This window comes from Cornus florida, unplaced genomic scaffold (genome assembly GCF_030987335.1).
Source record: "Cornus florida cultivar Cherokee Brave unplaced genomic scaffold, ASM3098733v1 CherokeeBrave_3.0.0_Hap2_Chr05, whole genome shotgun sequence".
Lineage (NCBI taxonomy): Eukaryota > Viridiplantae > Streptophyta > Magnoliopsida > Cornales > Cornaceae > Cornus > Cornus florida.
The window spans coordinates 102249962-102270907 of NW_026775575.1; the positions used below are offsets into that span (position 1 = coordinate 102249962).

Consider the following 20946-nt stretch of genomic DNA (forward strand, 5'->3'; position numbering starts at 1 on the left):
ATCCTACTGTTATATATATATATATATATATATATATATATATATATATTTCCTCCAGCTAAAATTTTAATTTCACATGGCTCTCTCAGATTACTTGTGTTGTGATTTGTGTTCTCCATGCGGATGGTTTGCAGGGACAGCTGGGTATTGGAGTTTGGTAGCTAATGATTAACTGCTTTCCTTTTTTCCATCTCTCGTAAGTTTAAAGTTTTGAGTATGTGATTCTAGCATTTCAATTTTCTCTTTTGTATGGCTGAACATCTCTATTCATATAATATTATTTCTGATTAAAAGGGTTTACCAGTATAGTAATATTCACCCGAACTCACTGCTATCTGAGATTGTTACTACTCAATTATTCAATTTTTCTTGATCAGTTGTTTGTTTAGCTGTCTTAATTTGTTCAAAATTAGGTCTGCTCTCTGATCATACAATTCAATCATAACATTTCTTGTTATTTTACTTGAAATTCAATATTGCATTCATTATCTTGGTATTTTATTGTGCCTCTTCCCTTCCACAGCCCTGTAATTGAAAAAAATAGTTTCAGGATGCTATTCTTTGCAGTGTGACATGGCACGATAGGTTAGGTATTTGCAAGTATTATATGTGATAAGAGCTTCATCAAAGAAATGCTACGGTTGATAAAAATCATGACATGGTTATTTGATACATAAATGTCTATTATAAGTAAGCACACCAGAAGGGGTGCAACCAATGTACACAGTGTGCAGGCGCATATAATCTAAGCTCCCACTGGACAACTCAAATGAACTGTAGAATCTATTAAGGAGTATAAAGAATCCGGTGAATGCCAGAATTGAAAAAAAGAAAAAGAACAAGAGAGAAGTAGATAACATCCATCTTTAAGCCTATGAATTAAAAGCTCTAACATCCTTAATAGTACAACTTTTCTGTTGTAAATATAAAAATTATGCCTGCCAGGTTGTATGGACTTCTTTAGATACACAAACACCAAACCCACATTCCTACAACTCACACTTTGGTCAAGGCATAACCTAAAAAATCAACAAAGATGGAGAACAATGGACATCGAAGAAGGAGATTAGTAGTTCTGACTGCTCCACGTGTCATTCTTGCACATATAATATCAATTTGGGGTTTCTCCTTGTCAATGTCAGATTGTTTATTGTTAAAATAGCTTCCAAAATGGTGGTCCAAGCAAAAGGGGATACTTTTGGAAGGATGCATGGTAGGACTCAGACACAATATGGATACAGGGATATGACAAATTCTTAAAAAAAGGATGCAGTGAAGACATGGCAATATACACGTGTGTTCACATTTTATATGTGCATATAAATTAATATATATATATTTATATTAAAGTAATAATTTATATTTATTATATGTTTATCAAAAAAAATAATTTATATTTATTATTATTATTTGGTAAAAAGGGTAAGTATAATTGTAGTTATGCCATTTACGGAAAAATATTGGGTACCCCGGGGGTGGCGGTTACTAAATACCTCACCCAATCAAAATATACACGTGTGTTCATATTTTATATGTGCATATAAATTAATATATATGTATATTTATATTAAAGTAATAATTTATATTTATTATTATTATTTGGTAGAAAAGGGTACGTATAATTGTAGTTATGCCATTTACGGAAAAATATTGGGTACCTTGGGGATAGCGGTTACTAAATACCCCACCCAATCAAAAAATCATCTTTCCCTTAATAATAGGAACTTGGGTGGGGGTATTTAGTAACCGCTACCCCCGGGGTACCCAATAATTTCTCGCCATTGACATAGAAAGTGGCGAATATTTTCTTACATAAAATTACGACTAACAAGTAATTTTATGGTTTATTAAATGTTGTACTCCGTACATTTTTAGTTTAAAAATCAAATGAAAAAGTGGGAGGATTTGCTCATTATATTTCAACTCCCTTTTAAAAAATGTCCAAGTACGTGAAACTCTTTTTTCATGTTTATTCTAACAATTATAGTATGCTAGCATATAACTAACACATGATAGAAGAACCTCAAGTAGAATTCATCTTGGCAAATCCTACCACGTCTGAGTGAAACCCTCGACAACTAGCCTTGCCTTGTATCTGTCAAACATCCCATTCACCTTTGGCTTGATAGTAAATACCTTGTGGGCCATTGGTCCTGTTTCCCTTAAGAAGAGAGACCAATTCCCATGTTTCATTTTTTTTTTTTTCCAGGTGCTTTCATTTCCCTTATCATAGCATTTTTCCACTTGGGATCAACAAGGGTTTCTTTCCATCCCTGCGGAAGAGAAATTGAAAACAAGGAAGACACAAAGGCACGATAGGAAAGAGATAGGGAATGGTATGGAGACATAATTGCAGATGGGATATTGAGTGCAAGTCCATACTCCTTTTCAAATAGCAATCAAAGGATTATTGGTAAAGGCTCATTACCTACTTGTGGAAAAGATTGAAGCGAGAAATTAAGCATGATTGCATAAACAACACAAAAATATAATGTGGTTCGGCCACTACGGCCTACATCCACGGCACACAAAACCCTAAGGGCTACATCTTTTTCATTATATTCTTTCTTAATTTTGTTTACAATGATCACCTCTATTTATTGGTAAAGAATACAAACATGTGATAAATATGGAAAATATATTGATGGAGTAAAATAAATCCCATGAATCATTCTAATCAATATTTTATCAAAGTTATAAATTACTCTTACAATGATATTGTCTAATACTCCCCCCTCAACAGAGATTTTAACTCAAGTGTACCAACTTGAAAATAAATACAAAGTTGTCAAGAGTGAACTATAATTGGGCCTGTAATAGTGAAGAACACAATCCCAAACAACACTTGATCAAAATGTGACAACTAACCAACAATATTGATATCCGAGATGAGTAAATCCGATCACAGAATTTGAGCGAGAAGAGGATCGCTGAACTAGTCTAGAGTGAGGTATGATAAACCTGCTCTGATACCATGCTGAAAAACAAACGATTGAATAGAGAAATTAAGCATGGACAACGCAAGAATATAATGTGGTTCGGCCACTACGGCCTACATTCACAGCACACAAAGGCCAGAGGGCTACATCCCTTTCATTATACTCTCTCCTAATTTTCTTTACAAAATTTATAGGTGAAAGAACAGAAAAGTGTGATAAATTTGAAAATATATTGATGGAGGATTCCTAAAATCAATCTTATGAACCACTCCAATCAATATTCTATTAAAGTCTTGAATCACTCCTATGATGATATTCTCTAACATAGACTTTGCATCTTCCAACATAACGTTTAAATATCATTCTCCTTAATAAAACTAGAGAACTCACTCCTATGATGATATTCTCCAAGATAGACTTTACATCTTCCAATAGGATGTTCAAAGATCATTTTCCTCAATAAAATTAGAGAACTCACTAGTAGCTGCTGATATCCTCTCGCATCGTAGTTTCTCCCTCGGATAAGGAGTTACTTTAAAAGTTGACTCTAGTGTGCTATGGGTTATTCACCTATTTTCTTAACCCCGTCAGATCCTCGCAAACCTCAAACCTTTCCGAATTTTACACTGGCGCATGCGCCCTAAGAATAACAATAAAAAACTATGTGTAAGGATGGAAAATGGATAAGAGAGAGAATGATTTCCAATCTTCTCATCCATTCCCTTAAGCATCCACTTGATCCACATCAAAAGAATCCCCAGCTCCCAAGGATATTTGATCTATGATTCTTGACTTCCCATATATCTTCACAGCTTCTTCAAAATTATCCACACCATTGATAGCTCTATAGGTGTAATGATTCCTAGAGAGGTATATTCCTAGCATAGGCAAATTGGCTGAAAGCTGCAGCCACCTTCAATCACTCTCGTCAAGGTTCTGTTCAGATAAAGTCACAGACCACCTTCTCCTGTTAATCTGTGATCTCTCTCCAACTTCGACAGATTCCCCACTATTAGTGTCTTTAAGGAAGTTACAGTAGCAGCATTCTCCAACCTGGATGTTTCCAGTGGAACCCCCTCTCCCCACTGCACCTGAGACTTCTTTAAAGCAGTTCACTACCATCTAATGGCTTCCAAGCATGTCTATACCTAGAAGACAGCTCATTCATCTCTCTCAATTAACCTAAAAACTGCCGTGATGAGATCACACTTTTTCTAATCTTTCCAAATTATTACTTTCTGTGGCATCTCTCTCTCTCTCTCTCTCTCTCTCTCTCTCTCTCTCTCTCTTCTATTTCATGAGATACTGAATTGTTAGTTTTAGTACGTCAAAGTTATCTTCATTAAAACTTAAAATAAGTTCTAAAATAAACACTCTCGAACTTACTTGAAACATTTTTAACTAGAATAAGTTTATGTTAAAAGTTATCTCATGACAAGTCGAAATTGTTCTTATCCACTTAAAAAATGGTACTATATTGTTGAGTTGTAGGTTTAAAAATAGGGCAACCTCAACTCTTATGGTTTTGTTTGGCATAAATGTAAAATTTTGTTAATATTAAAGTGCCAAAATAAATTTCTAAGTGACTGTAGTGTTTGGCATGATTTGAGAAGAGGGTAGTTACTAATTTGTAAATAGAGTTGCTAATTATTTCTGATATTTATACTATTGTAAAGGTAAGAAACAAATCTGACGTTTCCAACCCTTAGGTCATCCTGACCATAGGTCATGCTTGTCACAGGTCCACAGGGCTTTACCTCCATCGGCCTTTTGATTTGTCTCCGGATGTAAATACTTGGAATGTCATTCCGTTATTCTGGTTATCCTGAGAATATAGCCAATTACAAGTTGACGTAGCTGATGAAGATAACAACTTATTTCAATCCTGTCACTGTGACATTCTCAACACAGACATGGGCAACTCTACTTGCTGGTACCTTTGTTCTGCTTACTCTGACGCTCTCAATCTACCTCTTATTTGAGCATCTTTTGGCATACAAGAATCCTGAGGTTTTTTTTTTTCTCCATCCGCTTCATAATTCACAGCATTTTCTTGCGATCAACATGCTTACTCCTTTTATTTGTTTACTTCTGTTTACATTCTTTTTGGGTTGCCTGACAGGAGCAAAAGTTTTTAATAGGAGTGATATTGATGGTCCCATGCTATGCAGTTGAATCAGTAAGTTTGTTTTACTGAAAATTATACCGCATTATTTGGATAGAACTTAAATTGTTTGCTGATCAATGAATATCCAATTTTACATACAAGTTACCCTTATTTTAATGAATAAAATCTATCTCATTCAAATTGTACACTGAACTTTTGATATATGCGTCCCAATACTAATCCAAGGAAGGAGGATATTAATAAAAGAAAGTTCAAACAAGGATCCCACCACTCTTAGCAAGGAAATGAATAATATATATATATATATATATATATATTTTCCTTCGGGGTCCACAACCATGAATATGGACACTCTTGAATCCAATGACATTCGTTCTTTAAGTCCTCCTACTGGGTCATTTTTGTTTATCAAATTTTTGGCTAGTTAGGGTTCCATCCTTTTGATTGGTAATCTGGTTTTTTAACCTGTCTCCACACTCAAATTCCTTGCTTAGGCTGTAGCTTTTTTTTTTTTTTTTTTTTTTTTTTTTTGATAAGTAATAATTGAATTAAAATAGGCGTTCAAGAGGGGAATGCATCCCTTATACAAAAGTGGAACTAGGGATTAAGATCCCAAAGAAGCCAAAAAAATAATTAAATCTTCGGAAGAAGAACATGACTTCCTCTTCACATAACTGAAAAGAGAGCGTATGATGTGAAGTTTCAGAATCGTTCCCTTTGAACATTCTACTATTCCTCTCCTTCCAAATGCACCACCAAACACAATGTGGTACAACTCTCCAATAATCGCGAATAGCGCTACTCACACGGCATCCTCGCCATATACAAATCAAATCCTTAGGATAACGAGGCATAACCCAACGCATACCAAACAGACAAAAGATAAGATTCCAACAATCCCTCGGCATAGGACAATGCATGAGAATGTGAGCAACTGACTCACCATCTTGTTTGCATAAGCAACACCAGTTAACAAGACAATTGCCCCTTTTCCTTAGATTATCAATCGTAAGGATCTTACCCCAAACAACGGTCCAAACAAAGAATGCCACTCTAGTTGGAGCCATAGAACGCCAAATAGTCTTCCATGGAAAATCAACAATATCGAAATCAAAAAGACATAAGAATAAGGAACGAATTTCAAAGCGACCATGGGAAGAGGGAATCCATGTCATATCATCACTACCTCTGCCAACTGCCTCCTGTCGATACAACAAATCCAGGAAAACACATACCTCGTCCACCTCTCAATCCTAAAAAGAGCGTCGAAATTGCACGTCCCACGTAATCCCTCTGTTATCAAGTTGATAACAGTTGGCTACGTAGGCAAGTCTATCAACTGTAATACTGTATAACCTGGGAAATGAACAAGATAAAGGCCGGTCTCCACACCAAAGATCCTCCCAAAAGCGTACATATGCCATCACAAACTTTGAATCTGATATGAGTAGAAAAAGCGTCCCATCCCTTCCTTATGAATTTCCATGCCCCAACTCCTCCCACAAGAGAAACCGGACGAGTAGACCAACCACCACTCTCTTCCCCATATCGACATGAAACAAGCCTTCGCCAAGGGCGATGTCTTTCCCTTCCATACCTCCACAACCATTTACCCAAAAGAGCTTGGTTAAAGGGGACCAGTCTTCTGATACCAAGACCACCAAACTTCATTGGCTTGCAAACTTGTTCCCAATTGACAAGGTGATACTTAAATTCATCACCTCTCCCACCCCAAAGGAAATCCCTTTGAATTTTCTCAATCCTATCAGCAACAGAGCAAGGAATTTGGAACATAGATAAAAAATATGTGGGAAGGCTCGATAAAGTGCTCTTTATAAGCGTAACTTTCCCTCCCTTAGACAAGTATTGCTTTTTCCATCCTGTTAATCTCTTCGCATACCTATCAATCATAGGTCCCAACACCCCACCGTTCTAGAGGAAACCCCTAAAGGCAAGCCCAAATACGAAATAGGAAAAGAATTCACCTTACACCCAAGGACTTCCGCTAAAGAAGAAATATCTTGAACATCTCCAACCGGAACAAGCACACTTTTAGCCACATTAACTTTCAGACCAGAGACAGCCTGAAAATAGGCCAAAATGCACCTCAGATATCTAAGCTGAGACACATTAGTATCACAGAAAACCAGTGTGTCATCTGCAAAAAGTAAATGAGAGACCTCCATCTGATGGACAGGATCTCTTCCTACCAGAAAGCCCTTGATAAGATCAAGATCCTCTGCCCTTCGCATAATTCTGCTTAAGCCCTCCATAACAATAAGAAAGAGGAAAGATGACAGGGGATCTCCTTGTCTTAAACCCCAAGAGCACCCAAAGAAACGGAGACCCGTTTACAAGAACAGAGAATTTGACAGACGAAAGGCATGTCCTAATCCATTTCCTCCATTTACTACCAAACCCCATTCTCTGAAGCAAATAAAGCTGGAAATTCCAATTCACATGATCATACGCTTTCTCAATGTCAAGTTTACATAAGACTCCGGGAACACCACTTCTCAATCAGGAATCCACACATTCACCTGCAATAAGAACTGAATCAAGAATTTGTCTTCCTCCAACAAAAGCATTATGGGAATGTGAAATAATCCCATCCATTACTCCCCTTAACCTAAGAGCAAGGACCTTAGCCAGAAGCTTGTAAATACATCCCAGTAAGCTAATAGGACGAAGGTCTTTAATGTCAGAAGCACCTCCCTTCTTAGGGATAAGGTCAATGAAAGTTGCATTAAGCGACTTCTCAAAGGCACCAGTAGAATAAAACTCTTGAGAAGTGATGACATTGTTTTTCACAACTGTCCAACTTTCCAAAAGAAACCGCATAGTAAACCCATTAGGCCCCGGAGCTTTGTCCCCATTACAACTAGATAAGGCCTGTAGAACTTCTTCTTCAATAAAAAGAATCTCAAGCCCTTCCCTATCAATCTCGGAAATGGCCTCGAAATGAAGACCATCAAGTTTAGGTCTCCAAGTAAGCGGTTCGGTATAAAGCTTCTAATAAAAAGAAGCAATCCCATTACGCACATCTTCCTCCCTCCACAACTCTACACCTTCCGCCCGAATACATCCTATATGATTACTTCTTCTATGAGAAGTTAGCGAGTCTGTGAAAATTTTTTGTATTGCGATCTCCCTCTTTTAGCCAAAGAGCCTGGGATTTTTGTCGCCAAGATATCTCCTCCATACTAGCAAACACCCGTCAAAAACTGCCTGACAAGAAGCTCTCCTAGAACGCAAAAACTCCACATCCCCACCCGCCTCTTCTAGGTGATCAATCTCATAAAAATCAGCATGGATTCTACTCTTCCTCCATTCAAGATTCCCAAAAACGTCTTTATTCCACTTTTTAAGATCAAATTTGAGAGCCTTCAACTTTGTAGTTAACATGAAACTAGATGAGCCTATGACAACAACTCCCTCCCACCAAGACTGAACTTTTCCTTGGAAGTCCTCCGCTCTTAGCCACATATTCTCAAATCGAAACGGAGACCTTTGAGAACTCAAACCTCCACAATCTAAAACCAAAGGAACATGATCAGAAATAACCCGAGCTAAAACTGCTTGAACGACATCCGGGAATTTCTCTTCCCACTCCTCAGAAATCAAGAAACGATCCAGCCTTGAAAAAGTGACTGGGTCCCTGCCATTTGACCATGTATAGGCTGCGCCTCCCATATGTAAATCAATGAGAAGATGCTCATCAATGAAATCAGAAACTGATCCATTTCAGAAGACCTCCTACCTCCTGTGGACCTCTCTAATGGGAATCTAACAGAATTGAAATCCCCACTCAAGCACCAAGGAAGAGACCACATTTCTTTAGCATGATTAAGCTCCTCCCAGAAAAAAGGCCGATCAATATCAAAAACTGGTCCATAAACCCCAGTCCAACTGAAATTGTCCTCTTCCAATTTGAACTTGCATGACACTGAGAATCTCCCCACCCACACATCCAACCGAGACACCCATCTACAATCCGACATAACTAAGATACCGCCCGAAGTACCTGTAGCATCCAAGACCTCCCATTCAACAAACCTTCCTCCCCACAAGCTCCTAACCACCTCATACGTAATGGATGCCAACTTTGTTTCTCGCAAACAAACAACTTGGGCCCCCCACTTCCTCAAAGCAACCTTAACCACCCTCCTTTTATTCGGGTCGTTGAGACCACGAACATTCCAAGAAATAATTCGTAGCTTCATTAAAAACCAGATAAAATAATCTCCCCTCTTCCTTTCTTCGCGCTCCGACTCCTAGTCCTTCCCCTCTCCTTCACCACCCTTTCTTTCCTACATAATTGACTTCAGAGATAAGATTCTTGATCTCCTGTGCCCCTTTCCAGGATGATAAAGGCCTCGGGTTCACTACCTCTTCAGTCACAGCTACCTCTCTGCCTTCCACTATTGGTTGAAGAATGGAGAGTGTCTGGTTACTGTTTCCCTCTGAAGAAACACCTAGCAACTCACTAGCTGCTATTATATTTTCAATCATCCAGTCCTTACCCAAATCAACATTTGTTACTGAACAACCAGATCTCTCAATTGCCAAAGGTCTCTCCTCTATCACTTCAGAAAAATCATTCTCCATCCAAGGTACAAACTCGTTAGAACAGACTTCTTGGATAGAAACCAAATCAGTAGCCACCTCCTCATCACAATCCCTTCCAAAATCAAAAGGCTCTGAAAACGAGTTAGAATCAGTACAGTCTCCCAGTCCACTGCTCAAGAAACTAACCAATTTATTCTCCTCTTCCCCGTCAGACGATATGCAATTAAAACCTTTCAAAGCAACATAAGGGCGAAGTTCTTTGAGCAGAGCCGTGGTTGACTCATTTTTTTTTTTTTTTTGATAAGTAAGATTTTATTAAAAACGCTCAAAAGGGGAGCTTTTTTTTTATAAGTAAGATTTTATTAAAAACGCTCAAAAGGGGAGCGGAACCCAAAGAAACAAAAGGGCCAAAGGGCGCCTTAGACCTTCAGAGAGGCCAAAAAAACAATAATCTCCTCCGTAGACCTTCAGAGAGCCATGGTTGACTCATTAGACAGCTGAAAGTGTAGGTCTCTCCCAACTTAGACCAAGACCCCATCTGATGAGTCCTGAACTTCACAATTGAGTGAATCAGCTTGGCCTGAAGTGACAATTTTGCTGGCAGTCTTCTTTGTAACCAGCCCAAACTCTTCAGCAGGTGCCGAGGGCACATCAGACATAACACAACTCTTCTCCATTGACATCTCAACATCGCCCCTCACCTCTCCAGAAAGGGTGGAATAAGAAGGTGCTTTAAGGGAGCTCTGAGAATGAGAAACAGAGGACATACCTGGGTCAGGGGAGGTCCATTTCTGTTTATCTTTCCTCGACCATCTATAAACATGGTTGCTTCTGTGAGAATCCCGAGATGAAAGTCTAGAGCTGCTTCCCATTATCTGAGTTGTAGCTGGAGGGGGCTTGAGTGAAGAATCAGCGCAACACTGTAGATGATGAAAGCCCTTCTTGTCTGTTCCCACACCAACCTCATCTTCACTTAATTTCATCCATCTCCTCTTCTCCGGCGAGTTCCATAAAGTCACAGAGGGAGCATGAGGAAAACGACCCTGTATATGATCAATAATTGGTTCGGTGGCAGGACTGGGTTTTGTATTAAGAAAAGAAACTGACTTCTGATTATTGGGCCCCCAATGAACCATTCTTTTTAAGTCTTCAAATGGCCCAATACGTAACTTAGCATTGTTTCGGCTGGACTTGGGCAACTGTGGTTTGGGTTTATCATTGAGGAAAGAAATGGATAGCTTATTGTTGGGTCTCCACATAACATTCCTTTTAAGTGAAGCTTGTGGTCCATAAAAACCTAACGGCCCATTGTTCAGCCCAAAAAAGAGGCCCATACTTACGCCCATCTGAGTCCGCTGCATGAAAGGCCCTCGTGAAGCCACATGGTTGCCCACGTGGTTGATTACCATCAAGGCGATCAAAAAGAGGATTTGAAAAGCATTGATGACGGGCGTGATGCGTACGCCTCGGATATCTATCTATCCCACTCACTGCCGGCACGTTGGCATACGCTCTTCGCTTTCCTTGAGAACTCAGTTGAGTCTGCAAATGCCGATGACGCCCACCGTTGAATTCTCCATCAGACGGAAGGGGAGAAGCCTCACTAAACCCATAATAGGATTTTGGAAGGATGCAAGGTGTGGTTTCCTCAATCAAACTGATCTTGAAGGCTGCTCGTTGGTCTTCAACAAAAACAAACTTCGGCACCACAGCTCTGGCGGAAACAAGAAGGAGAACTCGTTCGCCTCTCGCTTGATCATCCGCTTCCACTCCTCAAAATGGTAAACACAACTTACTTCAGTTAATAAGGACGTTCAAAGTTCTTCCTTCTCATGTTTGCGGTTCATCAATCAATTCTCTTAGAATTAAACTATTGAAGACAAAAGTATTGATGGAAAGACTGAAAGGATGGTAGTGTTCCCCTTGCACTGGGTCTAAAACAAATTCAAAGTACTGGAACCAAAGTAGGACCTCATCTGAAGCAACAAGATTGCATGACTGATGAGCCTAAGACTCTAAGACCAAAATAAGTTTAACTTTGTAATTTTTTTTTTTTGACTCACCCACAACACGACATGGTATGCTAGAAAATTCTTGTGGAACCATTTTTATTGCTCATGTTCAACTTCAAACTGAGTGTTATATCTTGCTCAAAAGAAGATTTTGTTGTCGAAAAAATTAAGTGGAGGACACACTCTCTTCTAAAGAATTTCATCTCTTGCAAAGAATAAATTCTCTCCCGTCCTCCCCCTGCCCCGCCCCGCACGGTAATATTTTCTTTTTCTGTCATTGCTTTTCGTCTTTTTTTCTCAATTAGTATTTTTCTGTTCAATTTAGGCATAAGATGCAAAATTTATGACTATACATCTCTCCAAAGGAATTCTTAGTTGGATCTGCACTGGTGATAATTTTTACAAGAATATGCATTCTTGTTCCAATGAATGGTATTGCCTTTCATGATCAACTGCTTCTCAGTGAGAATTGTTTCTCTATATTGCTTCATGTTACTAAACATTTGCCAAGTCACACCTAATTTTCAGATATCAACAATTCACATCCTTCTCTTCTATCATTTTGGTCGTGCTACCTCTTCCTTGAATAATCAAATGATTGGAATTTCCATGGCTTTGAAGAAACGGAAGATGATGCCGTGCCGCAAGTGAATCTGGAGCATAGTTCTTCTTTTGCTCAAGTTTTTGAACTTTGTTTTTCCAAACGCGGTCCAATTTAAAATTGAACTGATTATTTTTTATAAATAAAAGTATCAAATAAAAGCACCAAAAGTGGTGTAATTGCAGTACATGACAAATATAAAGGTTAGAGGCCCCCCAACAGGTCTGACACACCTAGAATCATGTCCCCTAAAAAATAAGAAAAAGAAGTAGATACAAAACCCTTCCCTGAAAGCCATTTGATAAAAAGAACTAAGCATCTGCTGCTTTGAATTGTTTACTGGAAGCTCCTCCATATCAAAAAAACCTTCCCCAAGTCCAAAGAAAGTACTAAAGGTCATGCAGACGTGTAAGAATTTCAGTAGCCACGACTTTATAGAATCATCCAAGGCTTGAAATCAAATAATCATTTAGGAAATTAAAATTTCTGTACATCTCTTGGATTTTTGACACATTTGTTATCCAACTTATTGATGCTAACAGTTTTCATACTGTATAGTTCATACAATTTTGAGGAGGATTATTGGAAAGAATGTTGAGATAGTAATAACAATACGGATTGTAGGTAGTCCAATAAAAAATCGGCAGCAGTTTCAATCTGAAATTTTCAATTAGTGCTGATTGGTGTCTATTCACATATTTAATTGTGCTAATGTTATATTAGCGAAATAACTAATGATTAATATCGATATGTGATATTCACACTCAATTATTGTACTCTTGCACTCCATTTAAATTTTTAATAAAGGAAATGACATTATCACTCCTCAACATTGCGGTGCAAGAGTACTTTTTGGGATAATTATGGAGTGTGAGAGTGTTTTTTTTGATAAGCAATAATCGATTAGAAAAGCATTCAAAAGGGAAACACATCCCTAATACAAAAACGGAAGTTGAACCTAAGGACCCATAGAGTCCAAAAGATCAACTATGTCAACGGTAGAGGAGCAAGTGCTTCCTTTCACATAACAAAAAATAGAGCGAAGAATATGAAGTTTCAAGGTCGCCAAAGGCGATTTCTTTCCTTCAAAAATTTTGTTATTCCTCTCTTTCCATATGCATCACCAAACACAGTGTGGAACTATCCTCCAGTAATCTTGAGCGTGACTTCTCACTTGGTATCCTCCAATTACCCAATGCATGCCACCTAAGCCGAAAATGTGGTTCCAACAATCGTATGCCACACGACAGTGCCTAAGGATGTGATCCACAGACTCGCCATCTCGTTTATATAGACAACACCAATTAACAATAGTATTACCTCTCTTCCTCAAATTGTTCAGCATCAAGATCTTACCCCAGACGGCAGTCCAAACAAAGATCTTACCCCAGACGGCAGTCCAAACAAAGTGTCATCACTACCTCTGCCAATTGCCTCCTGCTAATACAACATGTCCAAAAGGGCACATACCTCATCTATCTCCCAATCTTGAAAAGAACGCCTAAAGCGCATATCCCACGTAATCCCACTGCTATCAAGCCGATAACAATCAGCTACATAGGCGTGTCTATCGTCGGTTATACTATAGAGTCTAGGAAAGGAGCAAGACAACAGCTGATTTCCACGCCATAAATCCTCCCAAAATCGGACACATCTACCATCGCGAACCTTGAATCTAATATGGGAAGAGAAGACATCCCAACCCTTCCGAATGAATTTCCACGTGCCAACGCCTCCCACGATAGAGACTGGACGGGAAGACCAACCACCGCTCTCCCCCCCAAAACGACATGGAACAATCCTTCTCCACTGGCGATGTTGTTCCCTACCGAATCTCTACAACCACTTTCCCAAAAAAGCTCTATTAAAGGGAACCAACTTTCGGTACCCAGACCGCCTAGCTTCAAGGGCTTGCATACTTACTCCCATTTGACGAGATGATACTTGAACTCCTCACCCCTTCCACCCCAGAGAAAGTCCCTTTGAATCTTTTCAATTCTTTCGGCGACAGAGCATGGGATTTGAAACAGAGATAAGAAATAAGTGGGAAGGCACGAGAGAGTGCTATTTATAAGAGCGACCTCCCCCCCCCCCTCTCTCGACAGATATTGCTTTTTCCACCCTGCCAACCTCGTCTCAAACCTATCAATTACAGGATATCAACTCCCCACCCTCTTAGAGGAGACCCCCAAAGGCAGTCCCAAATAAGGAATAGGAAAAGCACCCACCCCACACCCAAGAACTGCAGTTGAGAAGGAAATATCCTGAACATCCCCAATTGGGAGAAGCACACTCTTGCCAAAAATTACCTTCAGCCTAGAAACCGCTTGGAAACAAACAAGAATGCACCTCAAATATCTAAGTTGGGAAACATTGGCATCATGGGTATCGTCCGCAAACAGCAAATGGGAGATCTCCATCCGATGAGCTAAATCTCTGCCATTTTGAAACCTCTGATAAGACCCAAATCCTCCGCTCTCCTCATTAGTCTGCTTTTGCAGGACAAACCTGTCATTTTTTTTTAATAAAAAGCAAGCGGAGCGTAATAGTACAAAAGTAGAGTGTGAATACCTTGAAGGGCTTAGCCCAAGTGATGTCTCTTCCTCTTTCCAAATAGAAGGTTGAGGGTTCAAGTCTCCGATGGACAAAAATGGGGGTCTGTGTGAATTGTGATTTACTTACCAAAATAAAACTCTGTTATATGTTCTTTATATTATGAAGTTAACTTTTTGTTTTGAATGTAGTTTTGGCATTGCACTGTAACATATTGCCTCTGGTATGGTGATACATCATTTAAATTCTAACTTGGATTTGTTTTGTACAGTTCATATCGTTGGTGAACCCATCAATCAGTGTTGATATTGGGATATTACGTGATTGCTATGAATCCTTTGCCATGTATTGCTTTGGAAGATATCTTGTTGCATGTTTAGGTATGTCTCTCTTGTGGGCTATTTGGAAAACAGTCTCTTGTGCTACAATGATTGATGGGATTATCTTAATTTTTGTATTATTCATTTGATGGATTACCGTTTAAATTTCATATTCATGATGACAATTTTTTAATTCTTCTTCTTATTTATTTATTTATGCTTATTTGTTAATGATTTTATTGTCCTCATAATATTATAAATTGCTTACTCATACTGGAAGTTTAGATTGCCCTAGATGTTTGAGTCAGACTCTATTGGTTTATTTAAATCAACGTACTTTAAATAATCTTGTAATAATAAATTCTCTAACTCCTAAGAAAAATATGTGAATTGTGTTTTCTTATATTTACAGTACATTTTTGTGCTAACATTCTGTGAAAGTTAGCCCCCCCCCCCCCCCCCCCCCCCACTTTTTTTAAAAAAAAAAAAAAAAAAATCTAATTTTAATATTTTTTTAATTAAAAAAATCTAGAGACACGGAGATGTGGATTAAATGATCTAATGTGAAAGCTAGTAGCCATATTTTCACTAATCAATGTGTACCCTAACATAATTATACAAGCTATATTTAATTTTTTTTTTTTTTTTTTAATTGAATCTTAACACCACCTCCCAAAATAAATAAATAAATTATGTCTCTCTTTTTCGAGGGGTAGAAGTATTTAAACCTAAAACCTGTAGATGTTTTAGCGTATTAAATAAGATTTGTATTGTTGAAGTCTAGAATGAATATGAAATCAGATTAATGCATACCTTCGTCCTTACTACTCCTTTCCTGAACTTATAAAGTTCAGCTAAAAATCCCTTCAGTCCTTAAGTGAAGGTCTGTTTACGAGTCGAACTGTCATAAGTTCAGGAATGTTCAGGGCTTAACAACTAATTATTAAGGGTGTTCACGGGCTCAAGTCTACTATCGATTAGAGTAAGAGAGGCTATAAACCGACAGGCTGGCTTTGTGGCCGGATTAACTGGCAAGGAATTTGCCTTACCCGGGATGCATATCAGTTTTTCCTGTATACTTTACTTGAAATTTTTTATGTTTCTTGGGGCTTCTTTGGCAACCGTGAAGTCACCAAATGAATTAACATATGGTATTTGGTATTCAATGTTGCACCTATGCAGACATATCCCTTATTGTAAATGCAAACGGGTATATGATTACCTTGTCTAGTAAATAGTATTCTGCCATTTTTGCATGTTTAAATTCTCCTCTCTCATTAAACTTAGGCATTTTAATTTTCTTTTACAAAATATCCTTTACCTCTTCCGTTTCCCTTTGTCCTTCCTTTCTTATTTCTGTTTTCTCCTCCCCTTTTCTTATTTTTTTCTCTTCCACTACCTTCTAATTGTAAGTATTTACCCTTTTCCTTCCACTATCATGGACATGGTAAATTAATTGCAATTGGTTTGAATTTGTTCACCTTTCTCATGTTCTGCTCCCTACTGAATGTGACATCTTTTGTATAGTTCCAGCTGGTTTGATTATTGGATTATCATTTTCTTTTCAGTTTAGATGTGGGTTTTATAAAAGTGCTTCACAATAATCATTCAACTTCTATATAATAGATCCGTATAAGTTTCTCACAGGTATAAATTCTATAGGAAACTCATGATTTGTTCGTTACATGCTTTCATTGTTTACATTTAGAACTGGTAGTTATTGAACGGACTCAACTTTGGTCAGAATTGGGTTGGGTTGGTTTGTAGATGGAAAATCAACTTGGTTTGGATCATGGTTTTAAGTCACAGACATGGCCGCAGACTCAGATGTGTGGTGAAGGGGCATCATGTAACATTATTCAAAATTGTGGTTGTGAAATTTTCTCGACCTTGCACACTATTAGATAATGTGTTGACTTGTCTGCGTCTCTATACTCACCACCATATCAGTGGGAGTCGGGATCACAACAAACTTGTCGGATGCAATTGCATTTGGTCACACGGTTGTCATTTATAAGATACTTTTAACTTCAAGTGTCCATGTGTTGAACACTTGCCAACAAACATTTGTCTGTGTGTTTGACACTAGTCAAGAACTTAAGACACAGATATGTGGAAGTTTGTTTAATTTTTATGGATACTTTCCAGAATTGAGTAATTTATGCATTGAATACTACCTCATAAAGTGCCGTTGGCTTCTTACTTGAAGATTTGGCCGTCATGCAAACATCCATGGTAAAGTTCAATATTAACATTGTAAACGTAATGTGCTAACCTAATCTCTGTTTGTTAGATTCAGAGCTCCCTTCTAGTTTCCATTCATTCACATGCACACACGGCCCTGGTTATGCAAGTCGTCTTCATGCATAAATAGGCTTTTGACCATTTTTGTTTTTCTTGGTGGTTTAATTTTTCCTTTCTTTATTTGAATAAGGTGGGGAAGAGAGGACAATCGAGTTTATGGAGAGGCAAGGCCGTGTAAGTTCAAAAACCCCCTTACTGGAGCACAGTTCTGAAATGGGAACCGTAAAGCACCCTTTTCCAATGAATTATTTTTTAAAGCCTTGGAAACTGGGTCAGTGGGTTTACCAAGTTATCAAGTTTGGAATCGTTCAATATGTAAGTTTGCCTCATGCAGAAAGCTTTTATTTTGTTGCTATTTGCTGTTATCAAGTTCTTGATTACATGGTTTATGGAAAAGCACATTGATTTCTTTTGCAGATGCTAATAAAGTCTCTTAGTGCTATTTTAGCAGTAATTCTTGAAGCCTTTGGCGTATATTGTGAAGGAGACTTCAAATGGGGATGCGGGTAATATAATCTTGAATGACTGTTGGACAATATATTTATATCTTGATTTATTGGCAACATAAAGTAAATTTGCTTATTTAAACACTTGTTTTCTGTCAATGTGCATCTGTTATAAGTTGTTATTGTGGATTTTATTGTTTTGTTTTGATTTATTTCTTTCATCTTTTTGAAAACATTATCAATGTAAACCAACATGTGTATACTTGTCAATCTGTGTATTAATTTAAATTGACTTGCAACCTGCAACGTGTCATTCTTGTGGACTTGATATGTAATTTTTGCCATGTATTTGTATCTTATGCCTTTCATGAGGCATTATGGCCCTATATAAAAGTAACAACATAAGATGTTATCCCTTGAAGGAAATATAGATGAAGACTTGCATGCACTACACGTGCTTGACATTTTCCCCTTTATTATTCTTTTATTGGGAGTGGGTGGAAGGTGGGGAGGGGAAGGGATTCTATTACATTTGGAGATATGGTTGTGGCACTACTTTCAAGAATTTATTGGCTGTTGCCTTTGTAAGGGCCTCACCGTTTGGTGTCTGTCAACCAGGACGTGACATGTAGCTTTATTGCTGTTTTGGATGCAACCCCTTGATTGATGACGTTTAGTGCATTTTTGGTGAAATGGTGCAGCAATGACAAATAACTGCGCGGGCCCACTGCTTAAATTGCATGCAATCTTGGGCAGAATGTGGGCTTTGCCTCATCCATTTTTGAGGACGCCAAAAAGGGCATGGGCCGGGCACGACCTAGACCGCTAGAAGCGGGTCGGATAAGTGACATTGAGCCGAACTAGGTCTTCACAAGTCAGGCCCAGGAATGGAAGATAATGTTTGAGGCCCGATCATAAGAATTAGGCCCATGGCTAAGAGGAGCCCAAAAGGGCAGCCCGATCCAAGGGGTTAGTTAGGAAGCTTCTTGAAGGTTTGTAACAGTCTATAAATAGGTTGAAAATAGAGGGAAAAGGGGATGGAAAAAATTCTTGAAGTGTAAAGTTATTTTGTCAAAATAGAGAGAGAAATTTCTTACATCTTCAATGGCGCCGTCTGTGGGAAACGATCAAGATTGATTCGCGTTCGATCAAGATTGATTCGATCAAGGCTGATTCGTGAAGAAGAAGCTTGATCTCTGGAACCTGGATTCAGGTTGGCGAGATTATGCTCTGTCTTGCACAGACCTGGTTCTAGTTGTTCTTTAGAGATTGGAATCAGATCTGAGAAATCTCGATCTGTTTACTGAGATCAGATTTGACAAGTTCACGGCAAGAATAGAATCAACAGATTGTAGATCAGATCCGGTGGAAAGAGATTGGAATTCAGCTAGTTTAAGGCCAGATCTAGTGTATTCGCATTAGTAGCGATCAGATCCGATCAGGAAGTCACAGTTGATGACTTTGTTGCGATCAGGAACGATGATCGAAGGTGAGAGCTCTAATCCACTAGGGAATGGCTAGCAGGCGAAGCTTGATGAGTTGATGAATATGATCGAGGCTCTAAGAAGAGAGAATGCAGAATTGCGAGCTGGAATGGAGCATCGGGAAGCTCCGGCGATTCCACGACCACCTCCGGTAGGGGAAAGAGTTATGCAACCCGGTGTGACTCACGAAGGTGAGCAGGAAGGTAACAATCGCGTGGATCCTCACCGCGAGGAGATCAGACCAGGCGATTTGCCACCAAATGCTCGTCACGTGGAAGATCGAGAAGGATCTATCCATCTGGATCCGCACCGTGAGCGGATCAGACGGGAGGAAGTCATGGCATTCAATCCATATCAAGAAAGGCCGAGGCAAGAAGAAGCCATGGAGTTCGGTTGCAACAAGGCTACACCGTCATGGCAAAGGGAGTTAATAGAGGAACGGTCTTATGATCCTCCATATCGACCGTTAATGGCCACACACGAATATAGAGGTCTGGACAGGGGGTCTGTTGAACAGAAGACATTCTCAAAGTATCCAAGGGAGAATGAAGCCCTTCGTTCATTAGCAAGAACGGTTGCTTCACCGTTTACTAATGAGATCTTGGACGCTCTGAATTCGAGGAAGTTTTCCATGCCAGTTTTCATCCTGTTTGACGGAACGAGTAACCCTATCGATCACATTTACCAAATTCAGTTGCAAATGGCTCTGAACACGGAGAATGATCCTTTGATGTGCAAGTGCTTTCCTACAAGTTTGACCGGACTAGCGCTCAATTGGTTTAAGAATTTGGCCAAAGGCTCAATCGTTAGCTTCTAAGACCTGTGTAACAAGTTCATAAGCCAGTATTATGGAAACAAGCGCCCGACCAAAGATGTCTCAAGTCTGTTGACAATGAAGCAGCACGAAGAAGAGCAACTCCAAACTTTCCTCACCAGGTTCAACCTCGTCAAAAGCATGGTAATGGAATGTCATCCATCCACAGCGGTTCAAACATTCAAGCTAGCAATGAACCGAGGGACACCGTTCCACACAAGTCTGGTGGTAAACACGTCGAAGACCATGGACGAGCTGAACGAGAGAGCTGACGATTTTGTGCGTTTGGAGGAAGAAGAAGCAGCTAATGCAAGGAAGATGCGATTATATCAACAGAGGAGAAGTTCAAAACCAAGATCTGGCAAAAACAAGCTCAGCCAGAGCGTCAGACCTCTTGGAAGGCAGAGAAGAGGCCTAGAGAAGAGGAGTTGGTCACTCCACTTAAAGTCACTCTCGTAAGGCTATATCAGGAGAACAAAGATAAGTTTCGCTCTCCCTTACTAATTAGACAACCTCTCGAGCAGAGAGATCAATCTAAACATTGTGCTTTCCATAGTGATTTTGGTCATCAAACTAATGAATGCAGGAATTTAAGGAGGCAAGTGGAGATGCTGATAGCTAGGGGAGAGTTTGCAGGATATATTCAAGGACTGGCTGTGGAACAAAATCGACCGGCAGAGCAAGTGAAGAAGAATCAAAAGCCAAGCTACCATAACGCACAGCCCGTTCGAATAATAAATGCAATTCACGGCCGACCTGAGCCGATCGAGGAGTCA

General features: G+C 39.1%; 1 protein-coding gene across 9 annotated transcripts in view; it reads left to right on the forward strand.

The window, feature by feature from the left end:
* LOC132308060 (protein LAZ1) overlaps positions 1–20946 on the forward strand; it is a 48876-nt gene that overhangs the window by 349 nt on the left and 27581 nt on the right. For 4 of the 9 annotated variants that reach the window (XM_059806017.1, XM_059806022.1, XM_059806024.1 and 1 more), the window contains exons 2-7: positions 135–196; positions 4681–4949; positions 5062–5118; positions 15074–15182; positions 17557–17741; positions 17844–17932. In XM_059806017.1, coding sequence (XP_059662000.1) covers positions 4800–4949; positions 5062–5118; positions 15074–15182; positions 17557–17741; positions 17844–17932 — 590 coding nt within the window. In that variant the 5' untranslated portion in view covers positions 135–196; positions 4681–4799. Of the gene's footprint in view, positions 1–89; positions 197–2209; positions 2414–4648; positions 4950–5061; positions 5119–15073; positions 15183–17556; positions 17742–17843; positions 17933–20946 lie in introns of all 9 variants that reach the window. The other 5 variants (XM_059806019.1, XM_059806020.1, XM_059806018.1 and 2 more) reach the window with 5 other exon arrangements.